At 37.4% G+C, this 22,625-nt stretch overlaps 4 protein-coding genes and 1 long non-coding RNA gene across 9 annotated transcripts in view; 4 read left to right on the forward strand and 1 right to left on the reverse strand.

Annotated features, from left to right (window-relative positions):
- The window catches only part of hoxa3a (homeobox A3a), a 46,486-nt gene that overhangs the window by 10,629 nt on the left and 13,232 nt on the right, over window positions 1-22,625 (forward strand). For 3 of the 5 annotated variants that reach the window (XM_023817577.2, XM_023817576.2, XM_023817580.2), the window contains exons 1-2: window positions 6,520-6,655; window positions 12,987-13,089. The gene's annotated coding sequence lies outside the window, so the exon portion shown is untranslated. Of the gene's footprint in view, window positions 1-6,380; window positions 6,465-6,519; window positions 6,656-12,986; window positions 13,090-22,625 lie in introns of those variants that run through there. The other 2 variants (XM_023817581.2, XM_023817579.2) reach the window with 2 other exon arrangements.
- LOC111846883 (homeobox protein Hox-A7) lies at window positions 3,077-5,761 on the forward strand. Its single transcript, XM_023817591.2, has 2 exons — window positions 3,077-3,588; window positions 4,304-5,761. The coding sequence occupies exons 1-2, from the start codon at window positions 3,141-3,143 to the stop codon at window positions 4,633-4,635; spliced, it is 780 nt and encodes a 259-aa protein (XP_023673359.1). The 5' UTR covers window positions 3,077-3,140; the 3' UTR covers window positions 4,636-5,761.
- On the reverse strand, window positions 4,112-12,799 carry LOC111846889 (uncharacterized). Its single transcript, XR_002838969.2, has 3 exons — window positions 12,649-12,799; window positions 7,704-7,731; window positions 4,112-4,579 (listed from the first exon to the last, which is right to left on the reverse strand). It is a non-coding gene; the product is annotated as an uncharacterized lncRNA (long non-coding RNA).
- On the forward strand, window positions 8,832-12,359 carry hoxa5a (homeobox A5a). The gene is made up of 2 exons (XM_023817590.2): window positions 8,832-10,788; window positions 11,430-12,359. Exons 1-2 carry the CDS (start codon window positions 10,236-10,238, stop codon window positions 11,678-11,680), a joined length of 804 nt encoding a protein of 267 aa, XP_023673358.1. The 5' UTR covers window positions 8,832-10,235; the 3' UTR covers window positions 11,681-12,359.
- hoxa4a (homeobox A4a) lies at window positions 16,499-22,182 on the forward strand. The gene is made up of 2 exons (XM_023817593.2): window positions 16,499-20,214; window positions 20,630-22,182. Exons 1-2 carry the CDS (start codon window positions 19,806-19,808, stop codon window positions 20,950-20,952), a joined length of 732 nt encoding a protein of 243 aa, XP_023673361.1. The 5' UTR covers window positions 16,499-19,805; the 3' UTR covers window positions 20,953-22,182.

Below are 22,625 nucleotides of genomic sequence, written 5' to 3' on the forward strand. Positions count from 1 at the left end.
GCCCTTGTTTTTTGGCGTAAAAAGAAGTCGCGCATTCTTTGTGTTCAGGTGATATGGCCGTATATTTCAAAAACAAATCTGCGCTAAGAGGAAAGTATGCTGGCGCTTTGAAAGTTCTATCAAACGTGTTTGGATTCTGGACAGACATGCCGACGCAGCCTTGCTGCAGGTCTTGGCAAAGGATGTTGCTGGTTGTATACAGTCATAAAAGACAATTACCGCTATAACCGTTTATGGGGTGCAAAGCGTTGGAAGGCGAGAGGACACAGAGCAAGAAAGATGTTGAAAGCGAGGCAGCTGAAACTTAAAATATTGCAGCGTATGTATTTCTGTTGAGCGGGGATAAATTTACCATTTGAAATATAATCCAATGATGAACATGCTAAGTAAAATGGTTAACGAGCGCCCACCAAGTCGTACATTTTAGAATAGTGATTGCGTGAAATTTAATTGCGCGCATATTCATTCATTTTAGAAAAACATTTAAATAAAATAGTCCCCTAACACATGACCATGAGAAAGCACAAACGCAAATTAAAATGGTATTTTAACGTGCACTAATAGAATTTAGTGATGTTGCCCTGCAGATGGACAGAACTTCAAAGGTTTTTTCCAGAGACAGTGTAATAAAACACTAGCGGCTCTTCTATACAGTCTGGAATTCCACTTTTAATGAGTTTATGACCGTCCAGACACAATTAGGAAGTTTCCAGACCGAAGCACCCATTTGTTGTTCCATCGGCTTGCTCTTCGCACAAAAGGCCAGCGGAAATAATTCTCTTTATTGGCGTCTTTGACTGCTGTGGTCTCATGGATGTCTCGCAATCTCTTTGTCTTACCTGCTCTGGGAAATTTAGGAAATTGGATTTAAAAAGTGTTTAACAAAAGGCTTATCAAGATTAAAGATGGTCGTACAGCAGCAGCAATTACACAATTCGGCTACATAGGTAAATGTAATAAATAGGTAAATGTAATATGACGCCAACGGATATGGTTCGAAACCCGTTTTTGCGGTTTTGCTTTTTTTTTCTTCTGCTACTTCAGTAGACCTACGTGTAAGACAAATACGAGCGAGCGGCGTCCTCGCTTTTCCACACTGCTATTTTGAGAAAAATCCAATAGATGGCAGTAGTGCTCCACCACAATATTAATGATGTATGCAGCAGATCTACTTGGCATAATACGGATGTAATTAACTCCATTATCATAATTTTGTTACTGTACATAAACTGTTCCGTCTTTTGCCGTTTTCTCAGCAAAACGCCTTTGCGTTTTATTATTATTATTATTATTATTATTATTATTGTTATTTTAAAGGGGGAATTTTCTGAGCATCGTAGTATTTTTCTTTATGAAAGTATAATTCGTGTTGTATATCTTGCAGTTTAAAATTCTCTTGCCCTTGAACGTTGTCTATTAATCTTTTATTTGGCTTGTTTCCTCAGGTGTATTTTCCCGCGCATAGTAAAAACACATACATTAAAAATGACGTTTTTGTCTCGCACTACGTCTCTTAAGCTCTCGATAGCAACAAGACTGCATCTTAGTCTACTACCCTATGCAGCTATATTAGCAGTAGTGGAACAGTCTGATGGTCAAAACAACAGACCCTCATATACCCTAATAAATATATCGGTTACATTTTGTATACAGACAATCGAACACGCTATCGAATAAAAGGCAAACGTTGTAGGCGTTATGTAAATTTTGCCATCTGTGATTATAATTTAATTTTCAATGCTTGCTCTGCTAGAAAAAATGTAATATAAATGGGTAAATATAAATGTTCTAAAATATATCACTGTTATTTTGGAATTATTTTACTGATAATACAATAATATTTTGGAAATGCCACCGCACAAATTACTTAAGTGAACCTGAATTATTTTACTGTTTAACTAAAATTATATGAAATTTATTCTATTCTGTAATCTATTTAAGTTAAGTAATGATAATACTAAAATAAACATTCAGCTTTTAAACGTTCGTCATATATGTATATGTACGCATGTACACACACACACACACACACATATATATATATATATATATATAATATTTTATTTGCGTGTTCGTCAGATTTCATTGATACTCTTGTTTCATTCTCCTTTGTTTTATCATTGGTAGATTTTTTCATTAACATACGTTTGAAAACAATACACTCGTACACTGAATTGAAGTATTTAGCGCAAAAACAATACGAATCAAGAAATTAGTTTTAGTTCAAGAGACAAGAATCGTATAATGAAAGTAAAAGGGGTCGAATGCTCACACTTAACGAAAACTGAATTTATCATCATCGCTAAACCAGGCCCAATTAAATCCAAAAATATGAATGTAGCAGCGATAAACTAAACTAAAAATATTAATCAATTATATATATATATATATACACACACACACACACACACACACACATATATAATGTATATTAGGCCTATATTTCTCAATAGCCTCTCAATTTTAGCACCGGATAACAAATTATGGACACAAATAAAATACAAAATCCAATATAAGATGAATAAGGATAGTACTACCAATTAGCCATTTTTTTTAAAGTACGGGAAATAATTTGCTTAGATGCGATGACAGAATTAAACGTATTACATTATCTTCAAGGAGAATTTTGTGGCGCTGCGGTTTTCAAATGTACTGTTAACTTGTAACTTTGGCTTTATATAACACGTTCCTAAAAAAAACTGATATGAAAATAATCAGCGGGTCTTTCGTGCATGTGGTACACAACAGCTTTCAGAATATTATCGACACGTTTTGTCTGCAAAAACATATCTATAACGATATACGTGGAACTTCTAGGTCATATATTTGTACATGGAATCTTTGGAATTTCTCTTTGGAATTTGGTTGGCTTAAAGCTGCTGGAACCTATTAGTTTGAATCGTTTGAGGTAAAACATAATCTATTCAATGTAATTGTATCACTGATATGATTCTGACTTGTAAAGGGGCGTGTGTATGTGTTTGTGGGCAATATTAACGAATTTTTTTACTAGTGATCCAGTCTCCGCCACTGTTTGGAAAAGCCATTGCCGATTGGCTGCTGGAGTCACAGGATGTGATCACGTGAGTAAATTTGCCTTGTTCTGGGGAAAATGGGGCTTGGTGTAAATCTGGGGTGTAATGCTGTCATTTATCAGACTACCTCGTAAAAACGACACTGAGGACTCTTGGCCAACAAATCACGGAAAAAATATGAGTTCTTCGTATTATGAGGATGGACTTTTTAATAAGTATACGGCGGGGAATTCTCTTTTTCAAAACGGAGACCGGGTTCCGTACTCCCTGGCACCGAGTGGGGAGAGACCGACGTATGGTCCGGGGACTGCAGCTTTCTCCTCTTCGCTGTCTGGACTTTACAATGTAAACAATGCAATCTACCAGAGTCACTCGATGTTTACCTCCGGCTATGGTCAGTGCCCGGAGGCCTACGGTTTGCGTGGAAACTCGTATGACCAGAACCTCCTCTGCAATGACCCAACCAGAAGTAGCTGCGACAAGTCGGGTCCCGAGACCCTCAGCATGCCAACAGATAAACACTTCCGCATGTATCCTTGGATGCGAGCTTCAGGTAGGTTCTCATGTGGCACAGAAAGGGCTCGATGACATGCGACTGTGTTATAGAGCTATTTTACAGCAGGCTTTATGGTTAGGCTGTTGCGCGGTCGACATTGTTGAGCCTGCGGCATTCTATGGAAATGAATAATAAAACTTTTATTACACAAGTAATGAGTTCTTTGGTCGTAAATTAATTATTATTCATCCCTTTAACGTCCAGCACGCTCTTTCTGGTTTTGTTTTGTTCTTCCACATATTTCTCCTTATATTTTATCCGCAGCAGGCTAATTACGTAGTTTTTCCCGCCTCCTCGGACAAAAAATAATTGGTCTTCATAGATAACAGAAACAATTACACACTACAAATTACACATATGTACACTTATATTGTTTGTTGTTGTTGTTGTGCGTGATTATCTGTAGAGACGAGTGTTGTAAATATTTTTAAAAATATTTTGTTGTTCAGTATTATAACGAAGCCATTAACCCCCTTCTAGTCCACTCGGGTTTGTTTTGTGGAAAAAAGCAAAAACAAAATAACGGGCACCATGTACTTTTATTGTCAGAGGTAAATTAATTAAAACGTTCGAAGAAAATACCGCGGTAATTACCAATGCATATGTTCAAAAGCAGTAACATTGCCGAAGTGATGTGGTTCATCGTCGTTTTATTGCTGTCATATTCTTGATACGGAAGCTAATTTTTCTTTTATATTATTTTGTTTCACAGATTCAGACCGAAAGCGAGGCCGGCAGACGTACTCTCGATATCAGACTCTTGAGCTGGAAAAAGAATTTCATTTCAACCGGTATTTGACCCGAAGACGGCGCATAGAGATCGCCCATGCTTTATGTCTCACAGAACGACAGATCAAAATCTGGTTCCAAAATCGGAGGATGAAATGGAAGAAGGACCATAAGGATAATGGTCAGGTGGCTGGATCCGTCACCAAAGTCATTGAAGAAGAGGAGAGTGAGCCAGTAGCTTCTGTTAGCGTCCAGGCCACTGAAAAAGAAAAGGACAACATCGTGGAATTAGAGGACAGCAAACAACACATATAATTATACGGCGAACAAGACGTTCTTATTTATGTAAAGCATATTTTGAAAGTAATTTATGTTTACGTCTATTATATTAACTGGCACTCTTACAATTGTAATTCCTATTTGAAACATAAGCTAAATGCTATTCATTTTGAGCCAAGACTTTTTTCAAAGCACTTTGAAAACAAGCTACCTATTGCAGTCCCTTAAATTAAAATAAGAGGGATTCGAACTAATACAAACACATACTACCTATTTAACGTTTACTCTAATGTTTTAATAATTATTATTATTCATGGCACGAAATTCTAGCCAGAGAGCAGTCCTATGCATGAACATAATACAGAGTTGTATTAAAATAAAACGGCGAAATTATTTAGGCTTGACGAATAACTTCAAAATTTTGTGAAACCCCGAGGTTCACGGGGTTAGGAAATGGCGTTATTGCAGGAAACATGCCTTACACTGCTTTAAAGTAGTGTGACTTGGTGAAGTAGCATTGCTCGTTTATTTCAAAGCTGCTTGCGTCAACTTACATGTTTCATTCATTAAGCGCTGGAGTGCGTATTGTCAAATGACCAGTGTTTGGATTTGAAGTCCGTCACACACCTATACATGTCAGCATGCCTTAGTCGTACTGTTATCTATGATGTTGGTGTATATGCCTACCTCACATATTTAATTTAGGACCACGTAATTTAGAAAAACTGCTTATATATAGTAATCTTGTGTTAGGTGCACTTTGTAAATTTGCTTTGCGTATCTGATGTTATTATGCGCAAAACGTGGAACTTGTAGGTTCCCCGAGAATATTCGTTGTTAATTCTGCTTGTTATCTTGTTCACGGTCTAAGTGTTCTTTTTATGTAATTAGGGCGGTAATATTCTCACACACAAATCTCATAGCCGTAAATACATTTTGAATCGCATCAGAAAAAAGCGAGCTGCCTTCTCTTGCATAACTCCTGTTTCAGTCGCTGCAACATTGTTGTTATAATATTTTGTATCAGGAAAAATAAAATCATAGATTATAATAATACCATAAAACAGCAATGTTGTGTGTATTCCGGTGAAGTCCAAAGTACTTCTACATTTTTCTTTGGTTTTGTCACGTTATATATTATAATAAATTGTTTTCAAACTTTGCTTGCACAATATAAATGAGTTAATTCACTTCTTACATGAACTTATTGTCCTTCCGCTTATTGTACGTGGGAACAGTGTGGCAAATTGGCTGCCTTTCCCCATTAAAACTATGAAATAATTATAAAGAATATTAACTGTCAATATTTGCATCCAAGCCAGTGCGAATTCTCGCCACATTCTGCATAAAACCAAAACACAAAGAATACATGAAAAATGTTGTAATAGTCATCATTTCCGGCAACCCTATTAATAAAACGTGCAGTCGATTTAATGCGTCCAATCAAAACAGTTAATGTGAAAGACAAGCGCCATGCGAATATTTAACTTAATCATGGTCTTCCTACGCTGTAAGATGGCGCCTAGCAGTGACCTGCCCCCTCGCGCGGAGAGCCATAAATCCGTTGTTGTTTATGAAAATTTACAACTTTGCAATACAACTTTACGAGGCGCTACGTCTCTTCATTGGCCGCCGCTGGTCATGTGGATTGTAGCCGTGAACATGAACTTTTTTATATATATTATTTCCCTTTCGAGAATAGAGCTGCATTCTTTTGCAGCTTCCCTCTGCTTCGGACCTGTGCTATCACCCCATTGTTTTTCTGCTTTGTTTCACAACAGGGAATAATGTGGACTATTTGTTTGTTAAAAGAGCGCCACACAGAGAATTCATGTGATGGGAGTTTTGGATTCATGCCCTGGAAGGTATGGCACAATATATGGATACTAAATCTTGGTGGACTCAGCCTAAAACTATCGGATTCATTTGGAGGTACAACTGGTGCCATAACGACCAAATGCTCGTTTTATGCATCAGATCGACACCTGTCAATCCCCCATCCCCGGCTCCATTTTGCCGGTTTAACACCTCGTCGAATTCAAACACCTTCATAACGGTAAGACTTGGTTATTTGCCATTACTTGTTCCGTAACTAGCAATCGAGCTTAAATTTTTTAATATTTGAGCTAGTTGAGGTAATTATAGTTGGCTTTTAAGAGCACCAGTACTTTAAAGACAGCTACAGATTTTATGACATTTTCAGTTGAGTAACTTAATTGTGCGCGATATTTTAAAATTAAGTTCCATTTACGAAGTTGACGTGCTTAGCAGATCTCTAAATGTGGTTGGTATAGAGGCTGTAGATGGAACCGACGGTGTTTGCGTGAAACGGCACTGTTGGAATTTAGAACATAGAAAAAACACATTTGAAAGTACCGCGTATAAATCTTTTTGTGCAATCTTACAGTAGCTTGCTTTGTGTTGTGCTAAATATAATGTAGGCTACGCTGGTAAGGTTTTTAGAAAGAATTGTATACTTACTTGGTACCAGTTTACTTTCATTATTCGATATATTGAGTGTGATGTGGCTGTTTAACAGCGTGCGGTCTTACTGATATTATGGGATGTTATTCATTTGGGTTGCTATGCATATCTGCTGTATTACAAATGAAAGGCAGCGGTTGGTTTGTGGTGATTGTCTGGCGCTTGTTCAATATTGCCCTCTTGTGGTAAAGAGAAGGTTTATGTGAATTGTGCTGTAAAAACAGAGGCTTTACTGTTTTTTGGTAATTTCGCATTATTTAATATAAGCATGTTCATGCATTAATACAACTCAACACATTACCTTCACAATATTAATATATTGCACACAAAACAAATTAATCACAAGTGAAAACACGTACTTCAGATTATTAGTCCACAACTTCACTAGGAAGCCTATTAGGTTCCAAAAACAGTAATCATGAATAAAATGATGCAATTCAGAATGTGGCAATTATGTTTATTCTAACAATACATATAATAAAACAGTATGTAAATAATAATAATAACAAAAGAACATGCTACATAGTAATCTATCTATCTATCTATCTATCTATCTATCTATCTATCTATCTATACACAATCATCAAAAATTGCAAGTGCATTTATGCAACAATACTTACAGTAATCCTGAAATGGAGCAGTGTCTGTCTTTATTAGTTGTAGAAACAAATAAGAAGGATGATAGACAAACAAAAAAATAGACAACAAAGGAAAATTATATGTATTGTATATTTGTTTAAATTTTACTTGATACAATAACAAAACAATATGCAGAACAGTACAGTTCAATACGTCGGTATGGACATCTATAAATATGCAGGCATACAATGGGATATACACATCTATATATAAATAGTGAAAAATGACTGTTTAAGAGGCCGTTTTTCATTTCAGTCTGGTAGATTTGATTTGACCCCAAAACAGTTTGCGTAGACTGGAAAGTGTGTTGTCATATAAAAAATACGTTTAGATTTTTTTTTCAGTCTATCCGTTGGAGGTACAGGTTTTTTTTTTTGGATTGTAATTTTGGATTTGAATTTCAGAACAATTAAAGCCTTCCCTGATTTATGTTTGTGGGCACAAATAAACATTTTTCAAACCGCTTTAGTTTTTACATAATTTTTTGTACCGGATTTTGTCTCGTTTACTTGCTTTTCTATTGGCTGCTGCCAAATCAGCTGATCAATTTTGCTGCTTTCGCATTTGTTTATTTAATTTATGATGGTATATTAGTACAATACCATCCACCATTACAAATATCATAACGATTAAGAAAACGATTAAGAAAGCTTTCTTATGAATAAATTCATAGTTGTACACCGTTCTGCTCTCTCCGTGTCACAATCTAATGGCCTTAAACACATTTATTTAAAATGTAAAGCCTTCCCTTGTCATCCGCGAGCATAACTTACAATATTCCAGGAATACAAATAATACACGCCGACACTTTAACAAGCGATCTGATGTATGAACTCTTTGGAGAAAATGAACCAAACAGCACGTCACAGACAGCTATATACGAGGGTGTGCATTTCAACGTCGCTAAATCCGCAGTAAAACATAAACTAAACAAATGAAAGGACTGCGATCTCTTCCGTCGTATATCTCAATTGAATGCAATATTTTTAAATAATAAGATATAGTCATATTTTAATTTTAATCTATTAATAATAACATTTCAACTACTTCCGGCACCAAGAATATAAATACCCCTAATAAAAATTACGGAAAACAGCAACAAAACGGTAACAGTTGCTGCTGTAGTTGATGTATGTATAACGGACATAAAATGTTCAATGTTTATGATAACATTTAACAGTATCTTTAATGTCCAATTATATTTTAATAAAATTATATTTCTCGGAAATATATTGTTTTGGAAACACGAAAAACGAACCGTTTCACACATCCAAAACAAAATCCAACATACACTCCCTTTGTAAGTATTACTAAATCATAGCAATGAGTGAACCGAACGATTAAATGCAACGTAACTGTGATCAGACTTTCCTGAGACAGCGAAACAGTGGCGATTGCCTTTGCTTTTGGTTTCTATATTTTCTTACTTCTGTTCTTCTATATTTTCTTACGTTGTTAATATTAAACCCAGCAATATAAAGTCAGGCTAGTTTCAAGCATTTCTGATATTGTAATGCTGTTGAAATATTCTGCCATAAGCACCGACACTCGTTTACTGCCATTTCAGTACTGAGACGTAACCGTTTCATTAATTTACTGACCCGAAATAAATGTACTTCAGTAAAATTCCATGATTAATTTTAAAGATTTTCTTTAGATACCGGAGTTAAAACGAATTTTATACTAAAATGCATACAAAGAAAATAATGCATTTTCATAATATTTAATTAGCCATTTTAAAGTCATGTGCGATGGAAACATTTTCACGTATCCAAGATTACAATGTATAAATCATGAAATATACGAGACACAATGGTTATAGACGAGGACTATGCTCATGTCTGCTTTATGCTACTAGTCTAAGTTAAATTTATTCATTTATTTTACATTTTTACATTTAACGACGCACAAAGGTTCCAAGCTTAAATGCTTAAATCAATTGATCAGTTTTTTTTTAAACTATACAAAATATACTGTTTATTGACGGGTCATTTAGTGGTTTTGTATTCATTGCACCTACGAAATTTTACAAAGTTGTCTTTATTTCGTCTTTTGCGCCGTCTGGATGTGTCTAGCAGTAGAAACGAAAGGAGATGCTCTAACCTTTATGTGACCCCGGTCTTCACTCGCGTAAAGCAACGGCTACAGTTTCTCTATACTTCCAGGGGGTGGCGCACGACGATAAGCGTAGCCGAAAGTCGGGATCTGGGCGCTCCTGCGAAGCGCGCGCCCCCGCAAGCATCCACCCAGCTTTCCTATTTGTGAACGAGTTTACCTCTGGAGGTCATCAAGGAGGATTTACGACTGGACAACAAAAGCACGTGATTCTAAGTCGTAACCCATATTTGGATGCCTACGTAGGAGGGAATCAAGTACATGTCCCAGTCATTTCCATAATTCATCATAAATTGTGCAGGGGTGCTATAGACGCACAAAACCATCAAGAGCCACAAATCAAGCACACACATATTATTTGCTCAAAATAATAACAACAATATAATTATTGTCAACAAATGAGCTCTTATTTTGTGAATTCATTCTGCGGTCGCTATCCTAATGGCGCGGAGTACCAGTTACATAATTATGGAGATCAGAGCTCAGCCAACGAGCAATACAGGGATTCAACGAGCATGCATTCCAGCAGGTACGGCTATGGCTACAATGGGATGGACCTCAGTGTCGGGCGTTCGACCACCAGCCACTTTGGCGCAAGTGTTCGGGCTCCAGGCTACACACCTAGTGCGACAGCCGCATCTGCTGAGACCAGGTACAATCAGGCAGCGACGGCGTCTCACTCGCCTCCACCTGACCCGATACCGTGCTCCTCTGTCGCAAGTTCTCCTGTCAGCGAAAGTCACCGCGCTGTTAAAAACTCCATTGTAAACCCCGCCACTTCATCTAGTTCAAACAACAGCTGTACGCTGTTGAGCCGAGACGGTGTTTCCAAGACGTCCGCCTCAGAAGACGACAAGCCGGCGGGAAGCGCTCAGACAACTTCACAAAACGTCACGGAGACTGGCCAACCCCAGATATACCCATGGATGCGAAAACTACATATAAGTCACGGTAATTCTTATTTCTTTTGGTGTATGTTCCTTGCTTTGTCTTAGCTTGAGCGTGTTTCTGTATTTCAGTGCCTATATATAAAGCACATACCGCCTAAAAGCTAAACGAATTTGCCTAACTGGTGTAGAGCTAAAGCTACTGGCCGGATATGTGGCTGCTTTTTCGGCCGCAGCGATCGACCGTTTAAATTTTATTTTTCCGTAATGATTTCGTTTTTGTCTAGAATGCGGAAGTACGATTTTCGCAAAAATATGTTATATGATGTGGTATGAGTACAGTAATAACATTCCGAAAGGGAATCGTTTTCTGCAAATAAGGGTCTATTAATAGTATTATCCTTCAATTACAAAATACATGTGAGAGTCGCATTGATTTTTTTCTAAAGAGAACGACCGTGAAATTTTTTAATGTTTTATAATTCCTCTAAAGCGTGTTTTGAAATTGTACTGGTAATGTTTCGTTTTCTTCACTTGATTTTTAAAGATGTTTTTTTAATATTGTTTCTAACATTTAAAGTTGCCGTTATATTATGTATAATAATTAGTAATAATAATAATTCAAGGGCAATACTAATTTGATAGTCACTCTGAGCATGTTTGATTGTTTTATTTAAGTAGTAATGATGGAATATTGTATGACAGACGGCTTGGCCGGACCTGAAGGGAAACGGGCGAGAACAGCCTACACGCGCTACCAGACTTTAGAACTGGAGAAGGAGTTCCACTTCAATAGGTACCTGACCCGTAGACGGCGGATTGAAATCGCACACGCCCTTTGTCTCTCTGAGAGACAAATTAAAATCTGGTTTCAGAATCGGAGGATGAAATGGAAAAAAGACAATAAGCTCAAAAGCATGAGTATGGGGGCAGCGGGAGGCGGGTACCGTCCATAATTTTTTTTGAGCTCCAAAAAGTACTGACAGAAGAAGGGAACATTTCCCCTACGGCGCGTGAGAGACTTCCCATGAGCTGTTCTGGGGCCGAACGCACCCTGTGTCACTCATTTTAAGCCATTTCTTTTTCATTTGGCCGTGTTAGTGCTTCGAGTGAGTAGAACTGCTTCCTGTAAAACTTTGTTTGGTAATTGTGTAAACAAATGGGGGTATATGTTTAACTTATTTGCTGTTTTAATAAAGAAGTGAATCGTAAAATCGTAAAGCCCGTTTAGTTGCCAGCAGAAGTTATGTGTTGCACTCTAACTGAACAAGTGAAGAATTAATGAATAATTGTGTTATGCTCGTGTGTTTGTGTTTGTTTAATGTATTGCGCTAAGCTGTCAAAGAGACGGCTGTTTTCTCTGTAATCACAAATACTACCTACCTTGTACTGTAAATGTTATGTGTTGTGAATACGTGACTGAGCGACGGTTCCGACCCAGTCTGTCATAGCTGTGCCTTTGTATCCTTTTCTTCACAAAGATGTGTTCCGGGCGCAGCGAGTAGGATGTGTTTGACAGAAGGTCCTTAGTGGACTTGTCGTCTGACTCTAAGGCCCAGTTGTGATCATTTTGTAAATGTTTTAAGAATGACTGGAAATAAAATCAAGGATGATAATAAACTTTATATTGCAACATCTTCATGCGCTACATTGTGTTATTCATTAAAAGGTTATGCTAAGTTGCTTGTTAGAAATTAAAATGTTTAGAAACTTTAGAAAGTAGCCTACTATGTAATATACATTCGTATAATGTATACTTTTCTGTGCACTCTGAAACGTTTTGACGAAAGGTCTGTGATATGGTCTCTACATTTTAAATCGCTAAAAATGTTTTTCTTTTAGTTTTAGCAACTTTTAAGATATTTTTGTATAACGCTGTGTAAAATTCAACAGGCTAAAATTTGTTAGAATTTACGGTACTCACCCGCGTGCTTGAAGCTTAAATAGTCCATACAATAAGCCACACGAGGGCTTCTGCGTCCCTTCTCTTGCTTCCCACTCCCTGAAAATCTATTTAAGTTTGGAGCTATAAACTTTATTATCCCAGTTCCGGCTGCACGACATTTGGGTGCCAAATGAATGGGGGTTTTGTCTATGAATCGGAAAATCATCCACAGCACAGAAAGATAGGCTTACTGGCTATAAACGGTCACGTGGTGCCATTAAAGTAAGTTTTATGGTTTTGGGGAGTTGACATCCAACAGTATATTGCACATAACATATAATAGTACTGACGCAGGGCTTCATTTGACTCTCTTGCAGGCTGTAAGTGTTCCATGTCCATTATAGCCGCTCTTCCTTTCAGAGTTCTGTACAATGGAGGAAGCTCAGGCCAAGTTCTTGAAGACTGTCGATTTCGCTAAAGGTAAGTTTTACTTCAGTTCTACTTAGTGTTTGTGCCACTGTTCCGAGGGCCCAGCCAGGCCACCCATACCACCCTTACAAGATGCTTGCAAGGGCGCCTAACGTGCACCCACGATTACTTAATTTGCTGATTTGACGACAGTAATCTTCCTAATATTGGCGCTGGCAGATGTTGAGCATGTTATCAATGCAGAGAGATGGGTGGGTGCTCGCATGGATATTTAATTGCTTCCTTTCCAGTCCATCTTGTTTTCTCAAATCGCAGTTGAAGCACAGATGGGGGAAACATGACGATTTCAGGATTTCGTAATAAATACCTGTCGGATAAGTTGGGTTGAATTGATAAAAACATTTTAGTATGGCGGGATAATGACTTGTAAATCCACTGTTTGAGAATATCTGCTAGTGTGAGTACTGATCGGTAAGACTAAAACACAGTAGGCAGAGAGAGAGAGTATCCATGAGTTGGCAATGGCTGCACGTGGTAGCCTTAAAATCATGTGTCCCTTCGCAACTCAGTGCAATTGCGAAGGTTTTATGATGCCATAAAGATAACAGTTTAACTAACGCGAGAGCGCCTGCCTTTGATGGGGAAAACCCTTTGATCTGTAGCATTGGATGGTTTCTTCGGTTGTAAAGTTCAGAGGACACCTGAAAGTGTCACTCAAACTAAAACTGAAGAGAAAATCGATTCTATTTCGTTACACACTGCAGGCTACTTGCATGTAAGTGCTGTGTTGTGCTGGGTATAAAGTAGCCACAATGAGGCATTTTAATTGTAGTTATCATATAAGTTAACGGCTTGGTATTTGAATATTTATATACAAGAAATAACATTATTATAACACTGCTGAAACACTGTCCGTATTTTGATAACTGTCAATTGTCTATCTATCTATCTATCTATCTATCTATCTATCTATCTATCTATCTATCTATATATTTATCTATCTATCTAACTATCTATCTATCTATCTATCTATCTATCTATCTATCTATCTATCTATCTATCATCACATGCATTGTTTCCCGTTTCCCACAAAACTCAACACAATTGTGTTGCGTAGAACGTAATATTTAATAGGCTGCCATTCTACATTGACTCCCAGAAGCAGTACTTTGGTACATTTCTTAAAAATCTTCATTAGGTGTAGAAATCCTACGCCATCACAGAAGGCGCGTATCTCACACCACGGTTTGCGCGTGAGGCTTTCAGTCACAGATTTCCTCACAGCAAGACGTTATTTTTGTTATGCCGTTAAAGACAATAAAATTGAATAGTATGCATTTTTTACTTCTCACATTAACATGTAAGATGAAAATGCGAGCGAATGATAATTAAATAGACACATACTATATTTTAATGTGTATGGAATTTGTAGTCTTGCAGAGATGCGATTTATACGTGATTTTATATGGATAAAAGTAGAGAAGTATACCAAAGCCTTTTTGAATGTAACTGATGCTTCCAAAAGGTTACGAACCTAATAAATTGAATATTTAATGGATATATTTTGATCGCAATGTATTTTTTCTCACATTGATTTTTAACAAGTTTGTTAGAGTGTTCCAAGTTATCCTGCACTTAAAAGCAATGGGTAATATATCTACTTTGCCCCCGGAACATTTGCTCGTATGTTTTATCGTTTCATTCTCGATCTTATACAATTCTAGCCTCGCTGTCCATGCAGCAAACCATGGTTCCTTTATGCATAGTTTATTCAGATCATCACATTTCAGAATTCCACTTAAACCTGTTACCAGAACTGCTTGATACGAACTTGCTTTTATGTTGCCTATTAAAACAAGATCACGGATGCTTGCGTTTTAAACGATTGAATCAAACTAGAATTCATTGACGCTGTTTAGCCTCGCTGAAAACCGGCATTTAGTATACGGGAAGAAAAATTAACACGTCACATCTCGCAGTTCACAGCGAGGTCACAAATAGCAGTAAGATAAATCTGCACAGCCTTAGAGCCACCAGCAGAGTCCGCTTTAGGCCAAGTTCACCGTCATCAGCTTGCGCTGCAACAAACTGAACCGGAAATTAGTTGAGTGCTTTGATATTAAAAACGCGTGAGGCCACACAATATTTGATTAACTTAGTTTGGTGACCCCTTTTTAACACTTTTTGTATTCCACAGGTAGCTTATTGTTGTAAATGTACTGTATGGCCTGAAGTTGATATAACTGTCCCCAAATCTGCAAATGATTAAATTCAGACCAGGCGTAAACTGCTTAATGATGGGCGTTATAATTCTGCTGATACCACTAACCATTTTCAGCCACTGCAGACACAGTTGGGCCGCCAGCCACTCCGCGATGCTGGGGCGGATGGGCGTGAGGAAAAATGGGGGTCAAAAGTTTACGCGCTGGACAAGTCCTGGTCATCTGTTCAGCCAAGGCTTGATGCCAGCGTTATAATAGCGATCTTGACTCCCAGCACAAAAGATAAAATAGCTTTGAATTACACATGTATCACGGTGGACTCCAGGTGAACCCGGGAGACGCAGTAACCCGGGGTTATGTACCGCGGGGCGTGAGGCTCCCTCACTGGCCTGTACCAGCTGGTGATCTTTGCATTTTATTAAGTTATTAATTACATTTGCTTTGGAATTAAAAACATTTACAGCTGGATTGTGAGCAATAATATGTCAGAATAAACACATAGAAAATGCTGAAGGACAAATGTGCACAATGGTATCTTGCTAAAATATTCGAAAACACGTTAGTTTTGTGGTCTGCTTATTATTATTTCTTTTTTCACAACGCAAATACGAACTTCAAACTAACGCTGCACAATAATCAATTTCGGAACTGGTGAAAATTCACCGCGTGTAAGCGTAACATTAACTTAAACGTGGTTTGCTTTGAGGTTATATGGGAACGAATTTTATTAATTAAGTTGGGAAAGCTGATTTTTTTTTTCCTGTGATCGGATTGAAAAGATTCCATGAAATTCCATAAAATCAATTGTTTCTAATCCATATTGATCTGTAACAGAAATCGAGCCGGGGCTGTATTTTCTTTTCCAGAATAACATATAAACACGTATGTTAAATGCACACGTATAGGGAAACGGCATCTATTTGTCTGAGATCATGTTGATTGTCCGTAATAATGTGCTGCTTGTTGTGTGGGCTTAGGAGCGCGTGTACATCCTTGGAATGGTGACGGAAGCTACGGAAACCCTATTTTATTCCTGAACGAAACAATTATAAATCAGAATTATATAATCAATTCCTGAAACTAAATAAAATGAGATTTTACGATTTGATTCGAAGTAGGTTAATTGCGCCCTGCCGAAATTAAGACGAGTCTTACATTATTTCAAATATATATATAATATATATATATATATATATATATTCTATAGATATATAGAATATATATATTCTATAGATCTTCTGTGAAGATGTAAAATACTTGGTTTTAAACGAAATAAACTTGGTCTAGTTTGCCCGGATTTGTCCGAAACGAATACATTTTCATTCTTGTTTTGTTTGAAGAATTAACTACGCCGAACTAAGAAAAATTGGCAATGATGTAGAGTTTATGAAAAACACACAAATGCTTTTTTAAGAAGTGCCATTTAATTTGGTGATAAATCCAACTATTAAAATTAAGTATATGGGTCTTTTCTCGAATAATCGAGCAGTTTTTGGATTAGTACACATATTATGGTTGACGTTGTTGAGGATATTGTCTCCGAACTGACCTGGATCATATTAAACACACGTGAGTTAATTTATTTAAATATACTCTGAATTACTAACTTTGCTGATATAATAATGATTGAACTGTGATCAATTAAAGTAACATCACAATCATTTATCATAAAAGTCGATATTATTTAATACTATTCAACTCTAGTATTACTCAGTTTAGCTTTTCTTAAACCATGTAAGCTAAATAATGGTTTTGGTTTTTAAATAAAATAAACACATTTTTATGCTTCCGAACTGGCAAAAGTGATTTTCCTTTCATTAATTTTTCGTACTGCATGATTTCATCCCGGCCATTTCACTAAAGTTATACATCAAAGAACATATGAATAGTAGGGCGCAATATTGCTTTAAAGTAAAATATTACGATAACTAATGACGTGGGCCTCAATACGTAAAGCAGATTCTCTTTAGTGGGCGAACTTACAATTTCACTCATGTTTTATAACGAAGAGCATGTCTTAAGTTGTTATGTTATTATCTTAAGACACAACCGAACATATGCATGGCTACATTTACTGCGATTATATTTTTCGTTTTTCTTTAAGCACATTGAGTTCTACACTTAGGTCTTGATCAATTGATACTTAAAATAAACATAAAGATAAAGGATAAGCGCTTTTCGAGAAGCTCGTCAAGACTTCCCTTGTAAGAACTGTACTATAATCAGGGAAAGCCAATTAAAATAAGGTGGACACGTGTGTATGAGTACGTGCTATGTTTTTTTTTGCACATATCCATAATATTTAGAATTCCAAGTGCTTAATATAATTGCAAAGTAATAGTTACTTAAGATTTATGGTCTATCGTAAATATCGGCATTCGGCACTAAATCCAAACCGTAAAACAAATATGTGAATATGCGTACTGTGCTATTTAGTAAATTCCCATGCAACGCACCAATGGGGGTATTGATTTGATGCTATAGGCGTTAATTCCGCTTTTTAAGTATTTTCTTTTTTATCCTGAAGAAAGACCTGGCATATTCATACGAAAGGATATAAATGTCTTTGAAATCACAACTTCATGACTTGTAAAGGCGTTTAGTCATTTTTTTTGTCTTTTTGAGAGCAACTGGGTGCTGACCCCTGCCCATCGCTTCGTTATCTCCCCCCATAGACCCTGGAAAGCGAAGTCCAAGTCTGGGGTGAATTTCAGGTCACTGCGTCTAACAGATATGAAAATGGCCTCCTGAAGGACACGCCTTGTTGTTTAACAAAGACTGTCAATGTCCAAGATTAATAAGACAAAATGGGAATGGTGTCACTTTTCGGTCAGTATTAAGTTAGAGACGATCTGCTTGTTTAAGGGGATACAGAACCCAATTTTTGATTTTCCTGAGGCTTGCCGGTGGTCACAGTGCTCGCTTTGCGTGAGCAGCGCTGCCCATCTTCCGTAGCCGCGTGTTTGACAGTCGAATGGAAGACAGTCGAATGGGAGCAGGTCGCGAAAGGGATGGAGCGGACACCCTGTATCACGTAAGGGAACTTGGAAAATCGAGATTTCATAACTCATTTAATGTTCTTAATGAGACTGCCCTAAAACACTGCTGTTACCTTTGGGTTAGTGCAGTCAGAGAGTAACATACGTGATATACAGTGGCGATTGCTGAAAGTTCTACGTATAGGATTTTCAGAGACTGTAGCCTTCAGTCTGCTCTGTCTTAAAATTGTCGTAAATCATACAGAAAAGCAAAAAATATATACCTCGACTTTAGTTTGCAAGCTTCCAACCACTATATCCAAAACAGGTTATCTCGTCGGGTTCATTACTGGATGGAACAAAGATTAACGAAACCAATCCATACTAGACATCATAAACATCTGTATAAGGGAGGGTTTGTTATATAGGATGAATTCCCGGGACAAAAATATGATTTAATTTAACATATCACTTTCTTGAATTGTAGTATGGGCGAAGGTGCGTTCATTCTCATATATGTTTCACGATTTGAATTTGCTCAAAGGGCTCTAATAAGAGTTGTGAGTCACACCACTTGAATTCAAGTAAACGACCTTAACCTTACATTTTTTCAAAAACCTTACAAAACGTTTATTTCTCTCTGTTTTTTTTCCTGTCGTGTACCAGAAACAGTAACCTTGATTTTACTTTTAGTTTTTCATTCCTAAAGTAGGCTAAACCTTTCTTATTCCTGTTATCTTGTTCTACCCAACGGAACACACGTAGATTTCAGAAATTGGTTAATTGAAGAATATATACATGAAATTGCTGTCAACAGGCAAACTCAGGATGTATTAAACGGTCACTGGGCGGTTTTACGTAAGAAAACTAACTCTGCTACATAAATTCACAATATATATAACATTAATTGATAGGAAATCATTTTATACGTGCATAATGTAGTTATACATTGAGTGCCTTTAAAACAATTGTCATGGAATTTCCATTGATTTATTTATGTCACGGCAATATTACAGGTTCGTGGCGTAAGGATGTCGGCTTCGTCTAATTTAAAGTCACCTTTGTTAACACTGAAAAAGCTGTTTATCAATTTCGTGTATAGCTACTAGATGCTATATTGCTTCAAATAAAGCATTCATATTATTTAATTATTGGATTTGACCAAAATGAGAAATTAAATGGTTTGTTGTTTATTTCTGATACTACGTGACATTGTTTGCAGTTATGTTACAATGCATATCAACGCAACAGTGATTTGCAAGCAAAGAGAACATCAAAACGTAATACAGCACAAAACATACTGAGAACATCTTTCATCATTGTATTTGCCTTAAATTTTGGTATAATTAGTAACATGGAAAGGTGGACTGTCTAGTCTTTTCGTTGTGTTCATAGCTAATTTCTATTGGTGTCTCTTTACGCGATGCCCACTGGAGATTCAGTGATTGGTGGATTGTCTCACGTGATCTTCCAACTTTGTACATTTGACAGGAGTAGGAGGGTTTTTTGTTGAGATCAGAAAAACGAAAGCACGATAAAAATTAGCAATATTGCACTTCACAAATTAATGACCATGAGTTCATATTTGATAAACTCAAACTACATGGAACCATCTTTTCCTCCATGCGAGGAATATCAGCAGAATGGATACCTTCCTGCCCCTTCTGAGTACTACGAACGACCGAAAGATCCAGGCTTCTCTAATCACGATGAGGCAACCTACCAGCGGTCAAACTACACGGAATCAAACTACGACTTCAATGCCACTTCGACTGGACTGGACGGCTTTGCCGAAGGAGGTCATGTTCAGACCCAGTCCGGTCGTCAGAATTCGGATCCCCTGCGGATTCCGAGCAGTGAAGGTGTCGTAGCCATTACCAAGGATTCTAGTCTCTCCAACGACACATTTACGCACATACAGAAGGCGAAAGAACCCGTGGTATACCCTTGGATGAAAAAGGTGCACGTTAACACCGGTAAGTTAATGCCGTGGTTTATGCTGAATCCGTCGTCAGTCATCCATCCGAACGTGCTAACAATCACTGTAGCAATGAGCCCAACATTCGGGTTATTTACGAGCACCAAACTGTTAGGTCAACAATTAACGACCCTCATAAATTTTATTGCTCTGTTCCACTGTCTGGGCCATGTGCTTGTGATTCTTTGTTTCCCAAACTATCTCTCTTGGTTGGACAGTCGCCAAGGCGCAATAAACCACCAGTTTTGTTAATTATTTAAATATCTTGCACACGCATAGTTCAGACTATTCGACAGCGTAGCCTCCTACGCGATCCGCGCGTTTTAGCTCTGCACACACATGTGAAATGTATTTAATGGATGCCACTAAAAGTATTCTAGCAGTAACACCTGTCTGCTTTTGCTTGTGTTTAGTGAATGCCAGTTTCACTGGGGAAGTACCCAAGAGGTCCCGCACCGCCTACACTCGACAGCAAGCTCTAGAGCTTGAGAAAGAATTCCATTTTAATCGTTACTTAACTAGACGTCGACGTGTGGAAATAGCACACACGATGTGTCTGTCGGAACGGCAGGTAAAGATCTGGTTTCAGAATCGAAGGATGAAGTGGAAGAAAGACCATAAACTGCCAAATACTAAGGTCCGTTCTGCCAGCTCGACGGCTGGACACCAACAAATCAAAACACCCACTCGTCAACAGCAACAGCTTGTTCCAGCGCCCTGCACAGCAAGCTTATAGTAACCGAATGAGAGCGAACCTTTGACCAAACAGATCGAGGAGGCGAACGCAGAATTTGGACATACATTGAAGAATGTGACATTAATTCTGAAGTGATGACCACTTGCCTATTCTCACTGCCCGTGTTTGAATTATTAATAGCTAAGAGCGCGGGTTTGAACGTGTTTCGCAAAATATATTTGAAATCCCGAAAAGACTGAAAGGACGCAGAAGTCTCGATCTAGTGTCTTGACCGTCATTTTGTGTAGATTGAGATATACTCTTGAAAATAGATAGCTTAACTGTTTTAAGGTTAAATTTTCTGTCACGTCCAGGTGACTGACCTATGTAAATAGAAAGGACCCTCCCAGATGTACATTATGTATGTTTGGTGAAGATAATGGCTCTTTAGTGCTATTGAAAACTCATTTTGTGTGTTTAGGCCTATTCGTAAGTGTACGTTTTGTGAAGCAGTGATTTGAACTGTGTTCATTACTGTGACGTTATATCAGTTTTTTGGATAATAAAATAAGTGTTATAGTCTATGCAAGACACAATAGAAGTTAAATAAAATATGTTTATATGTCCAGACTTTCTGGCCTGATGTGTTTTTTTCGTGTCCAGTTGACTCTATCGCTGTTATGCGTTTTGTAATATTGACGACTGGATTCAACTATTAACGCTCTGGTTTAAAAATAAAACAGGTAATTGAAATAAGCTATGCCATGTATGCTAACATGCTGCGATGTCCAGCAGAAGCTGACCACGTAAAGATAGTATGGAAATAATTTACTTTTCCGTAAGAACGGTGACAAGCTGCTTTCTACCTGACAGATGTCTGGTTCTGTGTCTCGGTATTATTTATTTGTTATGTACGTGTATGCATGTATGTATGTATGTATTCAGTCTTTATTGATTGCAAGACAATTGCTAATAAATAAACATCAAGTGCATTTTGAATGAAATAAAAAAAAATGTTAATTAACGTGGCAGCCATCAACGCACAGAATACGATACATATAAATAGCCTCACTGTTCATGTAAGCCTGGTCAAGCAACAATTTATATATAGTTTGCCATGAAGTAATATTATTCAATGTTTGGCAATAATAGTGTGTATTCGCTTGTTTCTAGACTGTTTTACTTGCCACATTTCAATTTTAATCCTTTAAAAATACTATTCACCTTGACTCTTGCCAAGGATGACTGATCAATGGATATTGTCTAAACAATAAATAGTAATAAAATGGCTTTATATTGTTTGTTTCCTGTTTTCACGAATCATATATGTAAAAGTATAATTGTTAACGATTCGGCTTCAGAAATTTCTTGGAGCTCACCAGCGAAAGGCGTCCCGATTCAATTAGTCGTTTCACGTCGAACTCCTTATTTTTTTGAGCGTAATTATATTCATTGCAGCTAAACTCTTAAATTTGATTTCTTATACACAGACCACCTATTTAATTAATCTCTAAAGCAAAATGAACCGGTACTGTTAAATGTTTATTGCTTGGTTGTGGTTGGAGTCGCTGTATCAGCCACCGGCCCATCTCACTGAGTGGGAGACATGGACCGAACCTGTCTCATCTGTACGAATCTCGGGTTCATCGAAAGGCCAGAGTTTTTGTCCAATTATCGAGTTGAAAGGCTGCATGACCCCTGACCTTTTTACACAATGTCCAGACCTACCCTGC

The sequence above is a fragment of the Paramormyrops kingsleyae genome, chromosome 23 (assembly GCF_048594095.1).
Source record: "Paramormyrops kingsleyae isolate MSU_618 chromosome 23, PKINGS_0.4, whole genome shotgun sequence".
Classification (NCBI taxonomy): Eukaryota; Metazoa; Chordata; class Actinopteri; order Osteoglossiformes; family Mormyridae; genus Paramormyrops; species Paramormyrops kingsleyae.